The sequence below is a fragment of the Equus caballus genome, chromosome 24, assembly GCF_041296265.1.
Source record: "Equus caballus isolate H_3958 breed thoroughbred chromosome 24, TB-T2T, whole genome shotgun sequence".
Taxonomy (NCBI): domain Eukaryota; kingdom Metazoa; phylum Chordata; class Mammalia; order Perissodactyla; family Equidae; genus Equus; species Equus caballus.
This window is the reverse complement of record NC_091707.1, coordinates 16,107,510-16,126,377: the sequence shown is the minus strand read 5'-3', so window position 1 is coordinate 16,126,377 and position 18,868 is coordinate 16,107,510. Positions and strand designations below refer to the sequence as shown.

The 18,868-nt window shown below is 37.5% G+C and overlaps 1 protein-coding gene across 1 annotated transcript in view; it reads left to right on the top strand.

Annotated features, from left to right (window-relative positions):
- The window catches only part of WDHD1 (WD repeat and HMG-box DNA binding protein 1), a 63,740-nt gene that overhangs the window by 32,807 nt on the left and 12,065 nt on the right, over positions 1-18,868 (top strand). Inside the window, exons 16-20 of the mRNA XM_001495509.6 lie at positions 13,703-13,817; positions 14,862-14,993; positions 17,273-17,496; positions 17,594-17,712; positions 17,897-17,953. Coding sequence (XP_001495559.2) covers positions 13,703-13,817; positions 14,862-14,993; positions 17,273-17,496; positions 17,594-17,712; positions 17,897-17,953 — 647 coding nt within the window. The remainder of the gene's footprint in view (positions 1-13,702; positions 13,818-14,861; positions 14,994-17,272; positions 17,497-17,593; positions 17,713-17,896; positions 17,954-18,868) is intronic.

The window sequence follows — 18,868 nt, the reverse complement described above, 5'->3', positions numbered from 1 at the left end:
AAGGACACATTCAGTGCGTCCATTGAGAAACACCGAGGAAGATTTTGCTGTCATCTAGCTGAGCTGTAACTATGGCTGGAACTATTGTGCAGGTGGTGGAAATGAAGAGAAGCAGATTCAAGATAGAAACAGTAGTATTTTCTGTTACAGTGGGGATTGAGCGTGAGAGAGAAGAATCAATAATGACACCCAAGTTTCTAGTAAAGCAACTAGATGGGTAGTCGTACCATTTAAAGAAATAAGGGAGATGAAAATGAATTCTCTCTTGTGTGTGCTAAGTTTGAAATGGCCTGCAAAATTTTCAAATAGAGCTATTAAGAAGGTATTGGAATATACAATTTAAATTTAGAGGAAGAATTTTGGCTAGAGATATAAATTTTAGAATCACCAGAGTATAGAAAGTATTTCAAGTCATAGTAATGAGTGAGATGACTTAGAAAAAAGGCCTCAGAACCCAAACCTAAGAAATTCCAACATTTAGAGGTCAGATATTGGAGTAGGAGCTTTTGAATGAGAAAAAAAAGAGGGTTAACTAAGCAAGTAAGAGAAAATCACCTGAAGAGGGTCATATCACAGAAGCTAGAAGTGAAGCCTATTTCAAGAAACAGGCAGTAGTCAGAAAGGGAAATAAAAATTGCTCTCAAAAATATAAAAAGATGGGGGCTGGCCCTGTGGCCGAGTGGTAAAGTTTGCGCGCTCTGCTGCAGGCGGCCCAGTGTTTCGTTGGTTTGAATCCTGGGTGTGGACATGGCACTGCTCATCAGACCACGCTGAGGCAGCGTCCCACATGCCACAACTAGAAGGACCCACAAGGAAGAATATACAACTGTGTACTGGGGGGCTTTGGGGAGAAAAAGGGAAAAAAAACAATAAAATCTTTAAAAAATATATATATAAAAAGATGATTGATACTACTCAAAATAAGGTAAATACAACTCCAAACTAAAAAGAAAATTCTCTTTTTACATATAAAATTGGAAAAATCTGAAAATTTAATAAACTCTTGGTTGGTGAGGCTGTGAGGAAATAATCACATTTATACTTTGCTGGTAAGAGCATAAATCGGTTACAATCCCTATGGAAGGCAGTTTGTCAAGAGCTGCCAGTGTTAATACATATGCCCTTTGATCCAATAATTCTACTTTTAGGATTTGTCCTACAGATACAGTGACGCTTGCTATTTAAAGTATGATCCATGGACCAGCAGCATCAGCATCACCAGATAGCTTATTAGAAATGCTGAATCTCAGATCAGACCTACTAAATCAGAACCTGCATTTTAACAAGATCTTCAGGTGATTTGTATGCATGTTAAAGTTTAGGAAGTCTGCTGCTAGCAAATGTGGGAAATGATACATGTAAAAGATATCCTACATTGTAGGATTGTTAATATTAGCAAGAGATTGGAAACCTAAATATCCGTTAGTAGAATAGAGAAGTATATTCTGTATATCTATTCACTAGAATACTATGTAATTTTTTTTTAAAGGGTGAAACAAATCATATATATGATAAGGGACATGTATCCAGAATATATAAAGAACTCTTAAAACTCAAAAGAGGACAATGCAGTTAAAAAATAGGCAAAGGATTTGAATAGACATTTCTCCAAAGAAGATATATGCATGGCCAATAAGCATATGAAAAGATATTCAATGTCATTAGTCATTAGGGAAATTCAAATAGAAACCAGAGAGACTGCTTCACACACACTGGGATGGCTATAATCCAAAAAGACAGACAATAACACGTGTTGATGAGGATGCAGAGAAATTAGAACCCTCAAACATCACGTGTGAAGATGTAAAATGTTACAGCTTAGCAGTTCCTCCAAAAGTTAAACATAGGGTTACCACATGACCCAGCTGTTCCACTCCTAGGTATATAACCAAGAGAACTGAAAAACCTGTACTTGAACGTTCACAGTAGATTTATTCGTAATAGCTAAAAAGTGGAAACAATGCAAATGTCTATCAACTGATGAATGGATAAAAGTAAATCATGGTATATCCATACAGTGGATTATTGGGCTGTAAAAGGAATGAAATACTGATACATGCTACAACATGGATGAACCTTGAAAACATGCTAAATGAAGGAAGCCAGACACAAACGGCTGTAGATTATATGATTTCATTTATATGAAATGCCCAGAATAGGCAAATCTATAGAGACACAAGCTAAGTTAGTGATTGCCAGGGGTTTGCACAGGAGAGGGCTCTGGAGAATAGGGAGTGACTGGTAGTATGTGTGAGGTTTCTCTTTGGGGTGATGAAAATGTTTTGGAATTAGATAGTGGTAATACAAGCACAACTCTGTGAATATACTAAAAACTGAATTGTACACTCTGGTGTGACAGGGCTATGGTACATTCTGTGTAAACTCTGGTATATGAACTATATGTTAATAAAACTATTATTAAAAAGAGTAAGGATAGGAGTGACATCAGCACCATGGCAGAGTGAGCTCTTGCCTTAGATGCTCCCCCCTAAGATACAATGAAAATGACATTCATATGCCAACAGAGGACATTCACACAACACAAGACATCTGAGAGACCCACGCAGCCACACGTCTGAAGGTGGAGGTGCTGGACACCCTGGAGGAAGTGGAAAGGAGGTAAGGGGTCCTCTTCTTCCTCTCCAACGACAGCAACCCAGGGCGCAGGACTGTGCACAGCTCTGAGAAGAGGCGGGGAGGGGCGACCCTCCACGGGAACACCTTTGCTGTCCAAGTTCCCTCACAGCCTGTGGGAAAGCACCACACAGAAGTAGGTAAGCTATAGTCAGTGTCTCCATCAAGCCAGCACTGCAGGAGAGCAGATAGTGAGGGCAGAGGGAGAATGCCCCTGAGACTGTGCAGGTGAAAGAAAGTGCCACTCCCCCTGCCCAGTGCTCCAGCTCAGCCAGTTGGCCAAGAGCGCCTGCCCAAATGATAGAAAAGAAGCAGCTGTGAGCAAGCAAACTGGCAGTCACAGATGGGCACAGACACCAGGGATCATGACCAGCTCAGAATACAGTTTTTGACCCCACTACCCATTGGTGGCAGGTGGAAACTGCGACCAGATACTATCACTATGCAAAGTCACAAATCCATGCCATCAAATAGTATCAAGAAATATATTAATACTGCAGACCAGAAGGAAACTGACAAGCACCCAGAAATCAAGCCTGAAGGCACAGAAATTTATAATCTAAATGACAGAGAATTCAAAATAGCTACCATAAAAAACTCAATGAGTTTCAAGAAAATACACATAGTTCAATTAAATCAGGAACAGAATTAATGAACAGAGGGAATTCTTCACAAAAGAGATTGAAACTGTAAAGAAAAACCGATGAAATGTTAGAGATGAAAAACATAATGGATGAGATAAAGAAAAATCTAGATTCCCTGGATGACAGAGCTGATATTATGGAGGATAGAATTAGCAGTCTGGAGGACAGAAATATAGAAATGCTTCAGATGGAGGAGGAGAGAGAACTAAGGGTAAAAAGAAATGAAGAAATTCTCCGAGAAATATCAGACTCAATTAGGAAATGCAACATAAGGATTATAGGTATTCCAGAGGGAGAAGAGGAGAATAGAGCATAAAGCTTGTTCAAAGAAATAGTAGCGGAGAATTTCCCAAACCTGGGGAAGGAGATGGAAATCCACCTGGAGGAGGCCACCAGATCTCCTAACTATGTCAATGTAAAAAGACCTACTGCAAGACATATAGTAGTGAAGCTGGCAAAAGTCAATGACAAAGAAAAAATAATAAAGGCAGCAAGGCAGAAGAAAATAACTTACCAAAGAACTCCTATCAGGCTTTCAGCGGATTTCTTGGTGAAAACAGTACAGCCTAGGAAAGAGTGGAATGATATGTTCAAAATTCTGACAGACAAAAACTTTCAGCAAAGAGTACTCTATCCAGAGAAAATGACAAGCACCCATATCCTTTAGATATGATGGAGAAATAAAAACTTACCCAGATAAACAAAAGCTAAGGGAGTTCATCCCACAAGACCCCCCTGCAAGAAATGCTCAAGAAGGTCCTCATACCTGAAAACAAAAGAAAGGGTTTACCAAGCCTTGAGCAAGGAGATACATAGGTAGATAAAATCAGAAAATTGCAACTCTCTATCAGAATGGTTTAGCAAACAATTATAACATTAAAGATAAAGGGAAGAAAAACATCAAAAATGAATGTAATCTTGTCATTTTAATCAGAAACCCACAATACAAGATGGAATAAGTTCTGACAATAGTAATTTAGAAGGGGAAGAGGAAAGGCATGGAATTGGCTTAGTCTAAGGAAATAAGAGGCTATCAGAAAATGGACTATCTCATCTATGAGATTTTCTATACAAACCTTATGGTAACCACTAGAAAAGTAATAGGAACAGAGACACAAATGATGAATAAAGAAAAAACTAAGAAAACCATCAGAGAGAGCTACCAAACTGAATTGTTAGTCCAAAATACATGGGACGAGAAACAAGGGAAATGCAGAAGAACTCGAAAATGAGCAATAAAATGATAGCATTAAGCCCTCATATATCAATCACTCTAAAAGTAAATGGCTTGAATTCTCTAATAGAAAGACACAGAGTGGTGGGATGGATTAAAAACCTAGACCCAACAATATGCTGCCTCCCGGAACACATCTCAGCTCTAAAGACTAACACAGGCTCAGAGAGAAGGGATGGAAGACAATACTCCAAGCTGATGGAAAACGAAAGAAAGCAGGTGTGGGCCATCCTTATATCAGACAAAGTAGACTTCAAGATAGAACAAGCAATGAGAGACAAAGAGGGGCAGTATATAATGATCAAAGGGACACTCTACCAAGGAGACATAACTCTTATAAATATGTGTGCACCCAATGCAGGAGCACCAAAGTACATAAAGCAACTATTAAGGAACCTGAAAGGAGATATTAACAACAACATAACAGTAGTAGGGGACCTTAATACATTACTTTAGTCAATGGGTAGATCATCCAGACAGAAAGCCAACAAAGAAATAGTAGCTTTAAACGAAAACTAGACCAGATGGACTTAATAGGCATATATAGAACACTCCATCCAAAAACAACAGAATACACATTCTTCTCAAGTGCACATGGAACATTCTCAAGGATAGACCATATGTTGGGAAACAAGGCAAGCATCAGTAAATTTAAGAAGATTGAAATCATATCAAGTACTTTTTCCAACCATAATGCTATGAAACTAGAAATCAACTACAAGAAAAAAGCTGGGAAAGTGACAGACACGTGGAAACTAAACAGTATGCTACTAAATGACCAGTGGATCATTGAAGAAATTAAAGGAGAAATCAAAAGATATCTGGAGACAAATTAGAATGAAAATACACCATACCAGCTCACATGGGATGCAGGAAAAGGGAAGAGGGAAATTCAAGCACTACAGGTCCACCTTAACAAACAAGAAAAATCTCAAATAAGCAATCTTAAAGTACATCTAACAGAATTAGAAAAAGAAGAACAAAGCCCAAAGTCAGCAGAAGGAGGGCAATAATAAAAATTAGAGCAGCAGAAATAAATGAAATTGGAACAAAAAAAAATGCTTTAAAGGATCAGTGAAGCAATGAGCTGATTCTTCGAGAAGATAAACAAAATTGACAAACCCTTAGCCAGACTCACTAAAGAAAAAAGAGAAGCCCCAAATAAATAAAATTAGAAATCAAACAGGAGAAATTGCAACAGATACCACAGAGATACAAAGGATTATAAGAGAATAGTATGAAAAACTATATGCTAACAAATTGGACGATCTAGCAGAAATGCATAAATTCTTACACTCATACAGCCTCCCAATACTGAACCAACAAGAAATAGATAATCTGAATCGACCAGTCACAAGTAAAGAGATTGAAACAATAATCAAAAACCTCCCAAAAAACAAAAGTCCAGCACCAGGTGACTTTTCTGAAGAATTCTGCCAAACATTCAAAGAAGATTTAAATACCTATCCTTCTCAGACTACTACAAAAAAAATTGAGCAAGTCAGAACACATCCTAACACATTCTACAAGGTTAACATCATCCTGATACCAAAGCCAGACAAGGATAACACAAAGAAGAAAAATTGCAGGCCAATATTGCTGATGAACATAAATGCAGAAATCCTTAACAAAATATTGGCAAACCAAATACAGCAATACATTAAAAAGATCGTACACCATGATCAGGTGGGATTTATACCAGGGATACAGGGATGGTTAAACATCTGCAAATCAATCAATGTGATACACTACGTTCACAAAATGAGGAATAAAAACCACATGATCATCTCAGTAGATACAGAGAAAGCATTTGACGAGATACAGCATCCATTTATGATAAAAATTCTCAATAAAATGGGTATAGAAGGAAAGCACCTCAACATGATAAAGGCTATATGTGACAAATGCACAGCCAACATCATACTCAATGGGGAAAAGCTGAAAGCCATCCCTCTGAGAACAGGAACAAGACAAGGGTGCCCACTCTCACCACTCTTATTCAACATAGTACTGGAGGTTTTGGCCAGAGCAGTTAGGCAAGAAAAAGAAATAAAAGGAGTCCATATAGGCAGTGAAGAAGTGAAACTCCCACTGTTTCCAGCCAATATGATTTTATATATAGAAAACACTAAAGAATCCATTGGAAAACTATTAGAGATAATCAACAATTACAGCAAAGTTGCAGGGTACGAAATCAACTTAAAAAAATCAGTTGTGTTTCTAGACTCTAGTAACAAACTAGCAGAAAGAGAACTCAAGAATACAATCACAACAAAAAGAATAAAATATCTAGGAATAAATTAACCAAGGAGGTGAAAGATCTATACAATGAAAACCATAAGACGTTACCAAAAGAAATCGATGATGACATAGAGCTGGAAAGCTATTCCATGCACGTTGCTTGCAAGAATAAATATAGTTGCAATGTCCATACTACTTAAAGCAATCTACAGATTCAGTGTAATCCCAATCAGAATCCCAGTGACATTCTTCACGGAATTAGAGGAAAGAATCCTAAAATTCCTGTGGGGCAACAAGAGACCCCCAATAGCTAAAGAAATGCTGAGAAGAAAGAACAAAGCTGGAGGCATCACACTCCCAGACTTCCAAATATATTACAAAGCCAAGGTAATCAAAACAGCATGGTACTGGTACAAAAGCAAAGACATAGATCAATGGAACAGGATTGAAAGCCCAGAAATAAAACCACACATCTATGGACAGCTGATCTTTGACAAAGGAGCCAAGAACATACAATAGAGAAAGGGAAGTCTCTTCAATAAATGGTGTTGGGAAAACTGGACAGCCACATGCAAAAGAACGAAAGTAGATCACTATCTTGTGCCATACAAAAAAATTAACTCAAAATGGATCAAAGACTTTAAGGTAAGAACTGAAACCATAAAGCTCCTAGAAGAAAATATAGGCAATACACTCTTTGACGTCAGTTTTAGAAGGATCTTTTCAAATGCCATGCCTACTCAGACAGGGGAAACAAAAAAAATAAGCTAGTGGGACTTCATCAGACTAAAGAGATTCTGCAAGACAAAGAAAACTAGGAACAAAACGAAAAGACAACCCACAAACTGGGAGAAAATATTTGCAAATCATATATCTGACAGGGGGGTAATCTCCAAAATATGTAAAGAACTCACACAACTAAAAAACAAAAAAGCAAACCCGATCAAACAATGGGCAAAGGATATGAGCAGACGTTTTTCCAAAGAAGGTATACAGATGGCAAATAGGCGCATGAAAAGATGTTCAACATCGCTAATCATCAGGAAAATGGAAATCAGAACTACACTAAGATATCACCTTACACCCATTAGAATGGCTATAATCACCATGAGAAAAAAGAACACATGTTGGAGAGGGTGTGGAGAAAAGGGAACCCTCATACACTGCTGGTGGGAATGTAAACTGGTGCAGCCACTATGGAAAACAGTATGCAGATTTCTCAAAAAATTAAAAATAGAAATACCATATGACCCAGCTATCCCACTACTGGGTATCTATCCAGAGAACTAGAAACCAACTATTCAAAGAGACTTGTGCACCTCTTTATTCATTGCAGCATTATTTACTATAGCCAAGGAGTGGAAGCAACCCAAGTGCCCATCAACCGATGATTGGATAAAGAAGATGTGGTATATATACAAGGGAGCACTACTCAGCCATAAAAGAAGACAAAATTGTACCATTTGCAACAACGTGGATGGACTTTGAGAGTATTATGTTAAGCGAAATAAGCCAGACAAAGACAAAGACAAACACCATATGATTTCACTCATAGATGGAGGATAAACTAACACAGACAAAGAGAACAGTCTAGTGGTTACCAGTGGTGAAGGGGGTTGGGGAGTTGGCAAAAGGGATGGAGGGGCACGTTTATGTGGTGACTGACAAATAAGAATGTACAACTGAAATTTAATAGTGTTGTAAACTATATGACCTCAATCAAAAAATATATAAAAAGAGAGTAAGGACGCTCTATGTAATGATGTGGAAAGATCTGAAAGATGTGTTAAGTGAAATGAATCCCATTTGTATAAAACGGGAAAGAGAATAAGAACACTACACAATTGTATTTGCTTATTTATGCCAAAGAGTAAAAAGGAAGAGTAAAAAGGAAACTAACAACAATAGTTACCTGGTAGAGGAAAACTCAGAGGATAGTATGGGAAATTTCTCTGTATTTTTTATACTTTTTGTGCATGTAAATATATTACTTGTTCAAAAATTAAGTAAGTTGATTTTTTTTTTAAATGAAGGAGGCAATTCAATAACCTGAATAAGATAAGTCTAGAAGTCAAATTCAAGAAGACTTCTTAATTTGGCTGCATGGAATTTACTGGTAACCCTTATAAAAGTGGTTTTAGTATCATGATAAATTCCAGATTGGGGTGGGCTGAGAGCATGGGAGGTAAAGAGATGAAAGCATAATATATAGATAACTCTTCAAGAAGTTTTGCTGTGAAGAGGAGCAGTGATCTGGGGAGGTATCTAAAGGAGGATGAGAAGTCAAGGAAGGTATTATTTAGCTTGGGTGATTGTAGAGCATTTTTATAGTCTTTTTGGCAATAAATTCAGTAAAGAGGGTGAGATTGACAATGTAAGAAAAGAAGACAACCAAAGGAATGAAATTCTCAAAAAAAAAAAAAAAAAAGTGATAGATTTTAGACCACCTACCCAGAATAGAAAGGTAAGACATTTTATCAGTTGTAGGGAGAAGGAAGAAGATAGACACAAATACGGATAGATTTGGTAATTAAAGGTGACAGGAATTCCTGTCTAATGAAGCAAGGTTGAGGGTATTTTTAAGGCAGTGTGGGATGTTTGAGAAGAGAATCATAGCCTTCTTAGAAAACACAAAATTGAACTTAGTAGAGAACCATAGATGAATTGCTGGTTATCAATTCTCTGTCTTGTCTTTTCAAAATCTCCAAGTATTCCATTATTGACATGTTTGGTATCAGGAGTATATTAGTTAACTGTTTTTAGCAGTTCTTAGAGTGTAACTTTTTCTCTGGAATTTCTTGCATGTCCATTTCCAGGAATCAAGTTATTTAGTAATTTGAATGAAAGAATTCAGATTTTATCTTACTAAGAGGTTAAGTTTTGAATCTATAAGGATTTTTACTATTCCATCTAATGTTTATTCAAGTAAGATGATTCATTTTGTTAGTGAATGTCATTTGTGATCTTAAGGAGGTATGTGAAATTATTTATTTGCAATGAATAATTTTTTTCATTTAATTTTAATATTAGAAATAGTTTATTAAGTTTAATTTTTATACCCCCTAGCCATTTACACAACCGGCCTTCCATTCTTGCCTGCTTTTCAGTTAAGGTCTGCAAAGAGTTTTAACTCTCATTAAAGGACATGGTAATTACAGCTGGTAACATTTAACTGTTAGATTCAACACAGGATAAAGAAATAATGGACTCTAAATTACAGCTCTTAGACTTGGAAGGATTTTAGAAATTGTCTAGGCCACTGGCTCCTGACATTTTAAAGTATAAGAGCTCTTTCAAATGTCAAAACATTCCATGACCTCTAAATGATAGTGGCTCTACATTTACTATCAGTTGAGAGAGAATCTAAAATAACAGAAAGCTTCTATAGACCTAAAAATTATATTTTAACATCAATTTGTATTTATAAATTACAGCATCTACATGCACGTGGTAATTCTAGTACATAAAGTGGCACCTTAAATTTATTCTACTGACAGTTCATGGTGCCTGTATGAATGCATGGACACCGTGCAACAGTAGACCATGGGAATAAAAGAAGGGGAGCCACCAGTTTCTTCTGGTCCAGGTCCTGTGCTCTCTGCCTTCACTCCCAGCCCTCCTCCCCAATTTTTACAGGCGAGAAAACTGAGGTCCAGAAAGATTGTCACTTATTTGAGATCACACAGCTAGTTAGTGGCAAAAAAGTTACTATATTCTCTGCGCGTATTGAAGTATAGGAACAATGGAAGTTGAGTGGATAAGGAGATCGAAAGAATAAACACTTCTCACTTAAGAACCAACTTATTCTAGGAGAATAACTGAATTACTGAGGGAGTCTCATCCAGAAGACATTTGAAACACTGAGGAGAAGTGCTGGAAAATCTGTTCATAAAAATGTCTATACTATGATATATTGATCAGAATGTTTTTTATTTTTTCCTGGCTTTATTTTGGAAGAATAAACTTGAATCAGAGTATTTTTCAAAGATTGGGAGCTACATTTTTCAGTATGGCTTACTGCACTTTTCATGCCAGCTTTCTTTATGTTTTGACACATTTAGAGATGATTAATATTCTTCTCATAGGTAGAGATACATGAAAGTTCAGGGAAGAAAAGTCTACAGCCACCTTTAGTAGCCTACTGCTGTGTTTAATGAGATTCCCTATCTTTGCTGTCAGGAACTTCACCCTTGATAGGTGACCTGAAACTTCCGATACTTCTGTTTGCTCTCAGTGTCTGTGGTAAAGATGAAGAGCCACTTGCTCCTTGGAGAAGGCAGTGTTGCCAAGTGGCCCACAGCGCAGGCTCTGGAATCACGCTGCCTGTGGTGGTGTCCTGAGGGAAGTGCACACTGGGTAGCCCTGGCCCTGACTCTTAGACTGTCTCTGCCCCTTCCCTCATCTCTAAAACCAGGAGGAAACTAGTACCCCTCTCACAGAATTGCTGAGAAGATGAAGTGAGTTAATATGTAGCTTGTACTTAGAAAAGTGCCTGGCCGTTAGCGAGCATTCTTTGAATGCCAGCTCTTAATAATAACAGCAGCAGTTTTCTTAAGGGAAAGAGAAAAACAGGAGTTTACTTAAAGGCATTTAGCCTTGTATTTCATGGTTAGTAGTACCTGTTTCTTTAATCTTTTCATTTTAAGTGCTTTTTTATAACTCAGATTCAGCAATATTTATGCTTTCTTTTTGGTCAGGGAGTACATTTTGGTAAAAATAATTTCTAAAAAACTTATTTGAGTCAGTACAAAATGCTTGCCTTTAATTATGAATGAGTAATTACTGATCTGTAGAGGTGCCACTCCTCCCTCCGTTGGAAATGAACTTCAGTTTAGCAAAGCTGTCTTTGTTTCTCTAAGGACCTTTCACATGATCACTACTGGTTAATCCATAGCTGAGAGTTTACTAAGTTTGTGTGTTAATTTAACTTGCTTTCTACAAACATCACCCTTCCTTTTCTCTTTAGTTTTTAAAAGCTCTGTCTTGAGTTATTTAAAGTGCTTGGAAACAGACTTTTTTTAAGTGGTGTTCATTTAACAAATATTTGTTACAGTACTGACTAGGTGTGCTGCTCTAGACAGAGAGAAATAGGGCCAGCAGCCGGGATGAGTTGGCTTGTAAAATCGTTATCTACTCCTGAGTAAATGCTCTAAAAGAGTTGTGAACAAAGTCCCCTTGAACGCAGGAGAGCCCTGTGCAACCAGAAGACAGAGCAAAACCCCCTTGGGGGAAGCTCAGTCTGGACATCAGCCCCAGTTTTCTCCAGTTTGATATTTTTCATCTCTTCCTTTAATATAATAAAAGAACAAATTTTGTGATTTGAAAAGGAATTGAAGTAATTTGTCTCATTAGTAAACTGTGGTTTGTTTTTTTGACATTTTCTCCTCCAAATGATTTAGCCACATAGTTTCCAGGAAACTCACTCATTGTAGGCAAAACACACCAAATTAACAGTTAAATAAGTTTGTTTTTTCCTCTTCTTTTTGCATATTTACAGAGAAAAGATCTTTTTATTCAAATCTTTAAAGTATTTGAAAAAAGTATTTGAACTTTAAAATGTTTTTAAACAAGATGTCACTTTATAGAAAAAAGAACGTCAAGGCAGTTAAGGTTATTCCTAACATTCCTCCTAATTTTGTTAATGTGCATATGTGTATGTAGTTGCACTCATCCTTTCTGAATGCACATGTTCTGTTTCCTTTTCCATGATTAGTAACAGTGGTTTTTATGAATAGGTGCATGACAGAATTGCCACAAGAGATTTTTCAAACTCGAAGAATTCGCACTGCCACCTCAAACTGTGTGGTGAAAACTACTGATTTATATGAAGTCATACAAAGAGATAAGGAAGAAAAAATGAGATTGTGTGTTCAGAAAGATTGGAACTCTAAAAACATGGTTTTTTATTGTCTAGTCACAAAAAGAAGGAAAGGTGTATTGAGATCTTACTAGGAAGGGAGTCTGTGTAGTTTGAAAAAGATTCCTGAGTATTCCCACTTATTTTTTGATTACTCGAGTGTTCATTTGATAATACCAGAAGATACTTATGAAAAAAAAAGTTAAACCCAGGGCCTTATTTCTACTTAGCGTTTCATTCAAGAACTTCAAGCCATGACTAAAAGACTATAGTATAAATTAAATGCCTGTGATACTTAGAGTGTGCAATCATAGTTTCCCAGTGCTTTTCTTAGGAATAAGTTGGAGTAAGAGTATTCTGTGAATATAAGTCATTCTGTGGTCAGTGAATGCTTTTTGGTTAATAAATTGCAGTTGTGCTCATCCTGATGGGCATCTTTGAGTGCCTTGCATATCCTAGTCAGAAAAAGTTTAGGCAAAGTCCTTGCCCACTGAGCTATTAACCATGTAAGGCAACCTTTGCTTTAGCACAGCTGGTATACATTATAATCTTTTTGATGATCCTGGATTTTCTGCTCCACTCTCATCAATATCTAATAATAAACACTGTTCTGTATTGGACATTTTGCCATCTTTTCCTTTTATTTGACACTTTCTACTAACAGCACTGAGTATTCCCAAATTGATGAATGAAAGTAAATATGCTTCATTAGCATTTTATCTTAGGGTGACCCATTTTAGAACATGGATCCCGTGAGAAGTGTTTATGGCAGAATTTCTGTGTTTTTAAAAGTAGCCAGTTTGCTAAAGAAACTCTGAAGAGAGCTGATTTCACTTTTAGGGTTTGCTATTTCATAAAGCTGATGTGAGGAAGGATTTTTAAAAATTCTTAAAGTGCATAGAGGGATAGTTTTTATACCTGATCAAGCCTAACGTGCTTTTTTTAAAAGAGGAATTTGTTGTATTTTATTAAGCCAACTATTGGAATAATATTGTTATTCCAAGTTACTAACTTTTGGAAAATGTTTATATTTTAGCAGCTTTTAAGACCTTTTAGGAAGTTTTTATGGTGCGACTTTTTCTTTACTGACAGGTGTATTCCTTGTAAAGGTTCTCGGTTTCCTCCCACCCTTCCTCGCCCTGCTGTAGCTATATTGTCCTTCAAGCTTCCTTACTGTCAGATTGCAACAGAGAAAGGACAAATGGAGGTATGTGGAAACCTTACCTTGACACTCAATTTCACGATACACTGCCTGTGACATTTAAAAATTATCCTGATGACCAGTGTTGAGTATTTGTTACTTTATAATTAAATAAATAGCAGTAGACGGGAGGGAGGAGGACTGCTTATGATCTCCAGGGCACCTGAGGGCTGTAGCTGCTTCCAGGGGCTTTGTCTGTGCCAAGCTCTCACTCGGGTAAGGCACTCGCTTTCAGGGTGGAGCAAGTGCCTGAGGGGGTTGCCTCCATCAGCTGTGTGCCATAGGCACCTGGCTTGCCTCACCCTAGTCGGCGCCTAGGCACCTAGGTTTGGTGCCTTGGATATTTAAGTACTTTTATCTTTGGAGAAAAATGAACCTTTTGAAACATAAGGTTCAGATGTTTGTGTCCTCACTCCAGGTTGGTTTCTGGAGAGGAGTAGCCTATAATTTTTTGTGTGCTCATCTTGCAGGAGCCCTGCATCATCAAAAGTCATTTGAAATCTTGCAGTTAGTTATTCTAAACAAGCAGCAGATTGGCTTCTAAAGAACTAGTTTACCGAGGGGCTGGCCCGGTGGCCGAGTGGTTAAGTTTGCACGCTGCACTGCAGGCGGCCCAGTGTTTCATTGGTTCAAATCCTGGGCCTGGACATGGCACTGCTCATCAGGCCCTGCTGAGGTGGCGTCCCATATGCCACAACTGGGAGGACCCACAACGAAGAATATACAACTATGTACTGGGGGGCTTTGGGGAGAAAAAGGAAAAAAATAAAAATCTTTAAAAAAAAAAAAGTAGTTTACTGAGTTCTCTGAGCCTTAACTACAATAGCTAGGAAACTCTTTAAAATGCTGAATTTCCTCCCCTTTTTTTTAAGGATAGAAGATAAAGTCAAGCCATAGTATCACATTAGAATTCGAATTGTAAAATAAGCTATAGAAAGGAGTTTTTCAGAAAATATTTTATTCAGAAACTCGTATCTTAAGATAAATGTTTAACACTTGCCTGATATTAAGCTGATAGTTGACTCTAAACAATTTTTTCCACTTTTGTAGGAACAGTTTTGGCGTTCAGTTATGTTTCACAACCACCTTGACTATTTAGCTAAAAATGGTTATGAATATGAAGAGAGTACTAAAAATCAAGCAATAAAAGAACAGCAGGAACTTTTAATGAAAATGCTTGCGGTAAGTAAAATAAATATACTGAAAAGATTAAAGTCAAATGCTTTTCTATAGGTTGAATTTCTTAAAGGTATGTGAATTAGCACTAAGTTCCACAACCTAGAACTCCTAAGTTTTATTTGGTGGTGTTTTTCTCCCTTAAAGTTCTGTTTCCCAGTTGATGTTGCAGTTAAAATATTTAAAACATGACCTTGTATTTAAGATCATAGGCAGAAATACACTGTCCTGGTGCTGCCTCTCATTTTACCTTTGCCCACCGCACAGTGTGAGCAGACCCTTCAGGGGATTCTGATGCTTAATACGGTTTGGAACTGGGGCTGTAGCTCCTGCTCCGATCGTGTGCAACAAATAAACTTGGTGGGCTTTCAAACCTCCCATGCTGGGCGGGCTTAAGAACTTCGATGAGGCTTTTAGGTTTAACTTTTGTCATCCTCTTAGACAACTGCGTGTGGTAGAAGTTTGTCTGTGGCCAGTGACAAACAGTGACAGGTTTGGTGCCTTGGATTTTTAAGTACTTTTATCTTTGGAGAAAAATGAACCTTTTGAAACATAAGGTTCAGATGTTTGTGTCCTCACTCCAGGTTGGTTTCTGGAGAGGAGTAGCCTATAATTTCCCGTCTGCTCATCTTGCAGTAGACCGTAAGCTCCTTCAGGGCAGTGACCATTCCAGGCCCTGGCGCAGTGTCTAATACATAGTAGACCTCAGTATTTCTTGAGGGAGTAAATGGTCCAGACTTTTCATTTTAAAGTTGAGGAAGAAGGTTCTGAGGGAAAAGTGATAGCTCAGACCCCAGGGCTAGTTGTAACTCCAGTCTCCAAAAAGTGATATTCACTGCTCTCATCTCTATGCAACACTGCCTTGAGTTTAGTATTGAAGAAATTTGATTAGTTTGTGTAGAGTAAGTTTTGTTCCTTTTATAAAGTGTCATTTGTGGTCTGGGAACTGGTAACTTTTCTACTTCCTACAACACATGTAAGGAAAAACATGTCTGATTACTTGCCACTTAGCCTTTGAGGAGCTTTTCCTCTGGAGCGGTGTTTCTCAGCAGGATACCCATAGCTTTGGGCCTGGTCAGTTCTTCTTTAGCATTTCTGGCCCACTGGCAAATGCCTGTAGTTCAGACTGGTTACGGTGAGAACCAAATTACAGTCATACGTCGCTTGATGTCAAGGATATGTTCTGAGAAATGAATCATTAGGCAATTTTGTCGTCGTGCAAACTTGAGAGTGCGCACAATTTACACAAACCTATATGGTGTAGCCTACTGCACACCTAGGCTATATGGTTCTAATCTATGGGACCACCTCTGTACATGTGGTCCCTCGTTGACCAAAACATAGTTATGTGGTGTGTGACTATATTCCCTTGCATTTTCAAATGCCCCCCGAGGCAGAGTACCACTTTGAGAAGTGCTGCTTATAGATAAGTGATACTTGAAAACTTGAGGACACACAGGAGAATGGCTAAAGCTCTGTGCTGATGGATCAGACATGGGATGTCTAAGTAACAAAATAAACCTACCCTATGAGTTAGGACACCCTTAGTAGTCTTGGACGTATTAATTTTCCTCACATTATACTTGAGGTGCCTCACTTTGAGTTGTCAAAATTCATACCAAAAGAAAAATAGTCAGTTTTTTCTAAGAGATGTTAACCGAATGCATTTTGTTTTATATTAAGTATAAAAGGTAGAGCAAGAAAAAGGAAGTTCTTTGTTAATGTGGAAGTTGTGTAACTGTTTCTGATAGTTGGGGATCATAGATAATCACACTTAAAAATTAATGGATAAGTCTACTTGCCCCCACCCAAATTCACTTAGTAGCATTTATATGCCAATTCTGGGCAAAGTAATAACAAATAAATCATTTACAATGTATTCCTTCTTTCAATTTGCTACCCTACTTGGTGAGGGCAGGAAAACAAATTTAAGAGAACCACATTTGAATTTTAAATGAATCTCTTACTTTCCTTGCAATTAATAGCTTGAAATGATATGCCATATTTCATTGAATCTATGCTACTATTGATTGTAAATTGTACCATTATTTTATTTCTTTAAGCCACTGAGACAGAAAATAATGCTGCCAATTAAATTCTGACCCACCATTAATTGTAAGACTCTTTCCAATTTCAGAGATGTTAAAATGTGTAAAAATGTGCATCTTAGAATCAATGAGACACAGTATCTAGAAGACTGTTGTCTCAGTTTTACTAGTAGTATCATTCTTTTATTTTTAAAAAGTTTACTTAACATGGCTCTTTTTTCTTTTCTTTTGAGTTAGCTTTCTTGTAAACTGGAGCGGGAATTTCGTTGTGTGGAACTTGCTGATCTAATGACTCAAAATGCTGTGAATTTAGCCATTAAATATGCCTCTCGTTCTCGGAGATTAATATTAGCCCAAAGACTTAGTGAACTGGCTGCAGAGAAGGCAGCAGAATTGGCAGCAACCCAGGTGGAACAGGACAAAGAGGAAGAAGAGGATTTCAGAAAAAAGCTGAACGCTGGGTAAGAAACATTCTGTTGTTTGAAGTTTTCTTCATCATCCTGGATATTAAATTGATCTTTGCATAGCTCTTTATTGAATAACATTACTGTCTTTTAGTTATAGTAACACTGCTACAGAGTGGAGCCAGCCAAGCCTCGGAAATCAAGTTGAAGAAGATGAAGAGGACACTGGAGAAGTCGATGATGTAGAAGAAAAACCGGAAATACGTAAGCATGGTAAGATGCATTTTTAATGCAAAGTTGAGAAATGTCATTGGTTTGTTTGTCCCCATTTTACTAAGCTGAGGAAAATTGAATACCCATACTTTTTCAAGACATCTTTCCTGTGTGATTGTTGATTATAGAGGATGACTTTATCTTCCCCCTTACATTATATTGTTTTATCTTAATTATTCTATAGGACAGAACCCATTTTCCAAAAGTGCAAATTCCGCTGATGTGCCAGCTATTAAGTCAGGTAGGAAATATTTGTGGTTCTGTAATATCCAGGAAATTTCACAAGTAGTCTTTCAAATGATACATCTACTCAATACACCTTACCCTTTAGGGCCTTTTGTTTTTTGTTTTTATCAGAGATATTGTTTGTGAACTGTAGCATTTAACAAATATTTATTAAATGCCTATTGGGTGTCAAGTATTTGACTAGATGGGGGAAACAGAAGTCAAGCAGGCATGCATGGTTAATCCCTGCATAAACCTTATGACATCAGTTGACTTTTTAAACTATGTACATATATTACTTTGATTTAAAAAATTACCTTTTAAAACATGCACAGTGTATTAAAAGAGCATATAACAGGTGTCTGTAATCTAGTCAGTGAGGGGAATGGGCTGGGACCCCAAGGAAGACCTCATGAAGTGTTTAAAGCAAAGACCTGAAGGAGGAATAAGAGTTAGGTAGGCAGAGGTGGGTGGGGGCAGAACCAGAGGAAAAGTATGTAGGCTTAAAGAACAACATGTATGAAGAGTGTAAGTGTGGTATGGAGAGCACGGAGAGCTAAGAAAAAGTGGTGCTGAGTGGTTTTGGAGCAATGGGCAGACCCATGTAGGCCATAGTAAGGATTTTGATGTTTCTTCTAAGGTCTCTGGGAAGCTGTTGTAGGTTTTCAGGAAGGAGCATAGCATGGCACATTGTGCAAAGGAGGAATGCATATAAGGAGACTACTGAGGCAGTCCAAGTGAGGTTGATTAGTGGCCTGGACTAGGTTGGTGGTGGTGATGGAGAAAGAATGGAAAGAATCGAAGAGATGTTTCAGAAGAGATGACGTAGAGAGCGTGGAAGTTCAAGGTGTGGTCATATATAGTTGTTAATAGTTTTAAAGTTGCAGAGTACATTTATTTTCATGTAATAGAGATAAAATATTTCATTTAT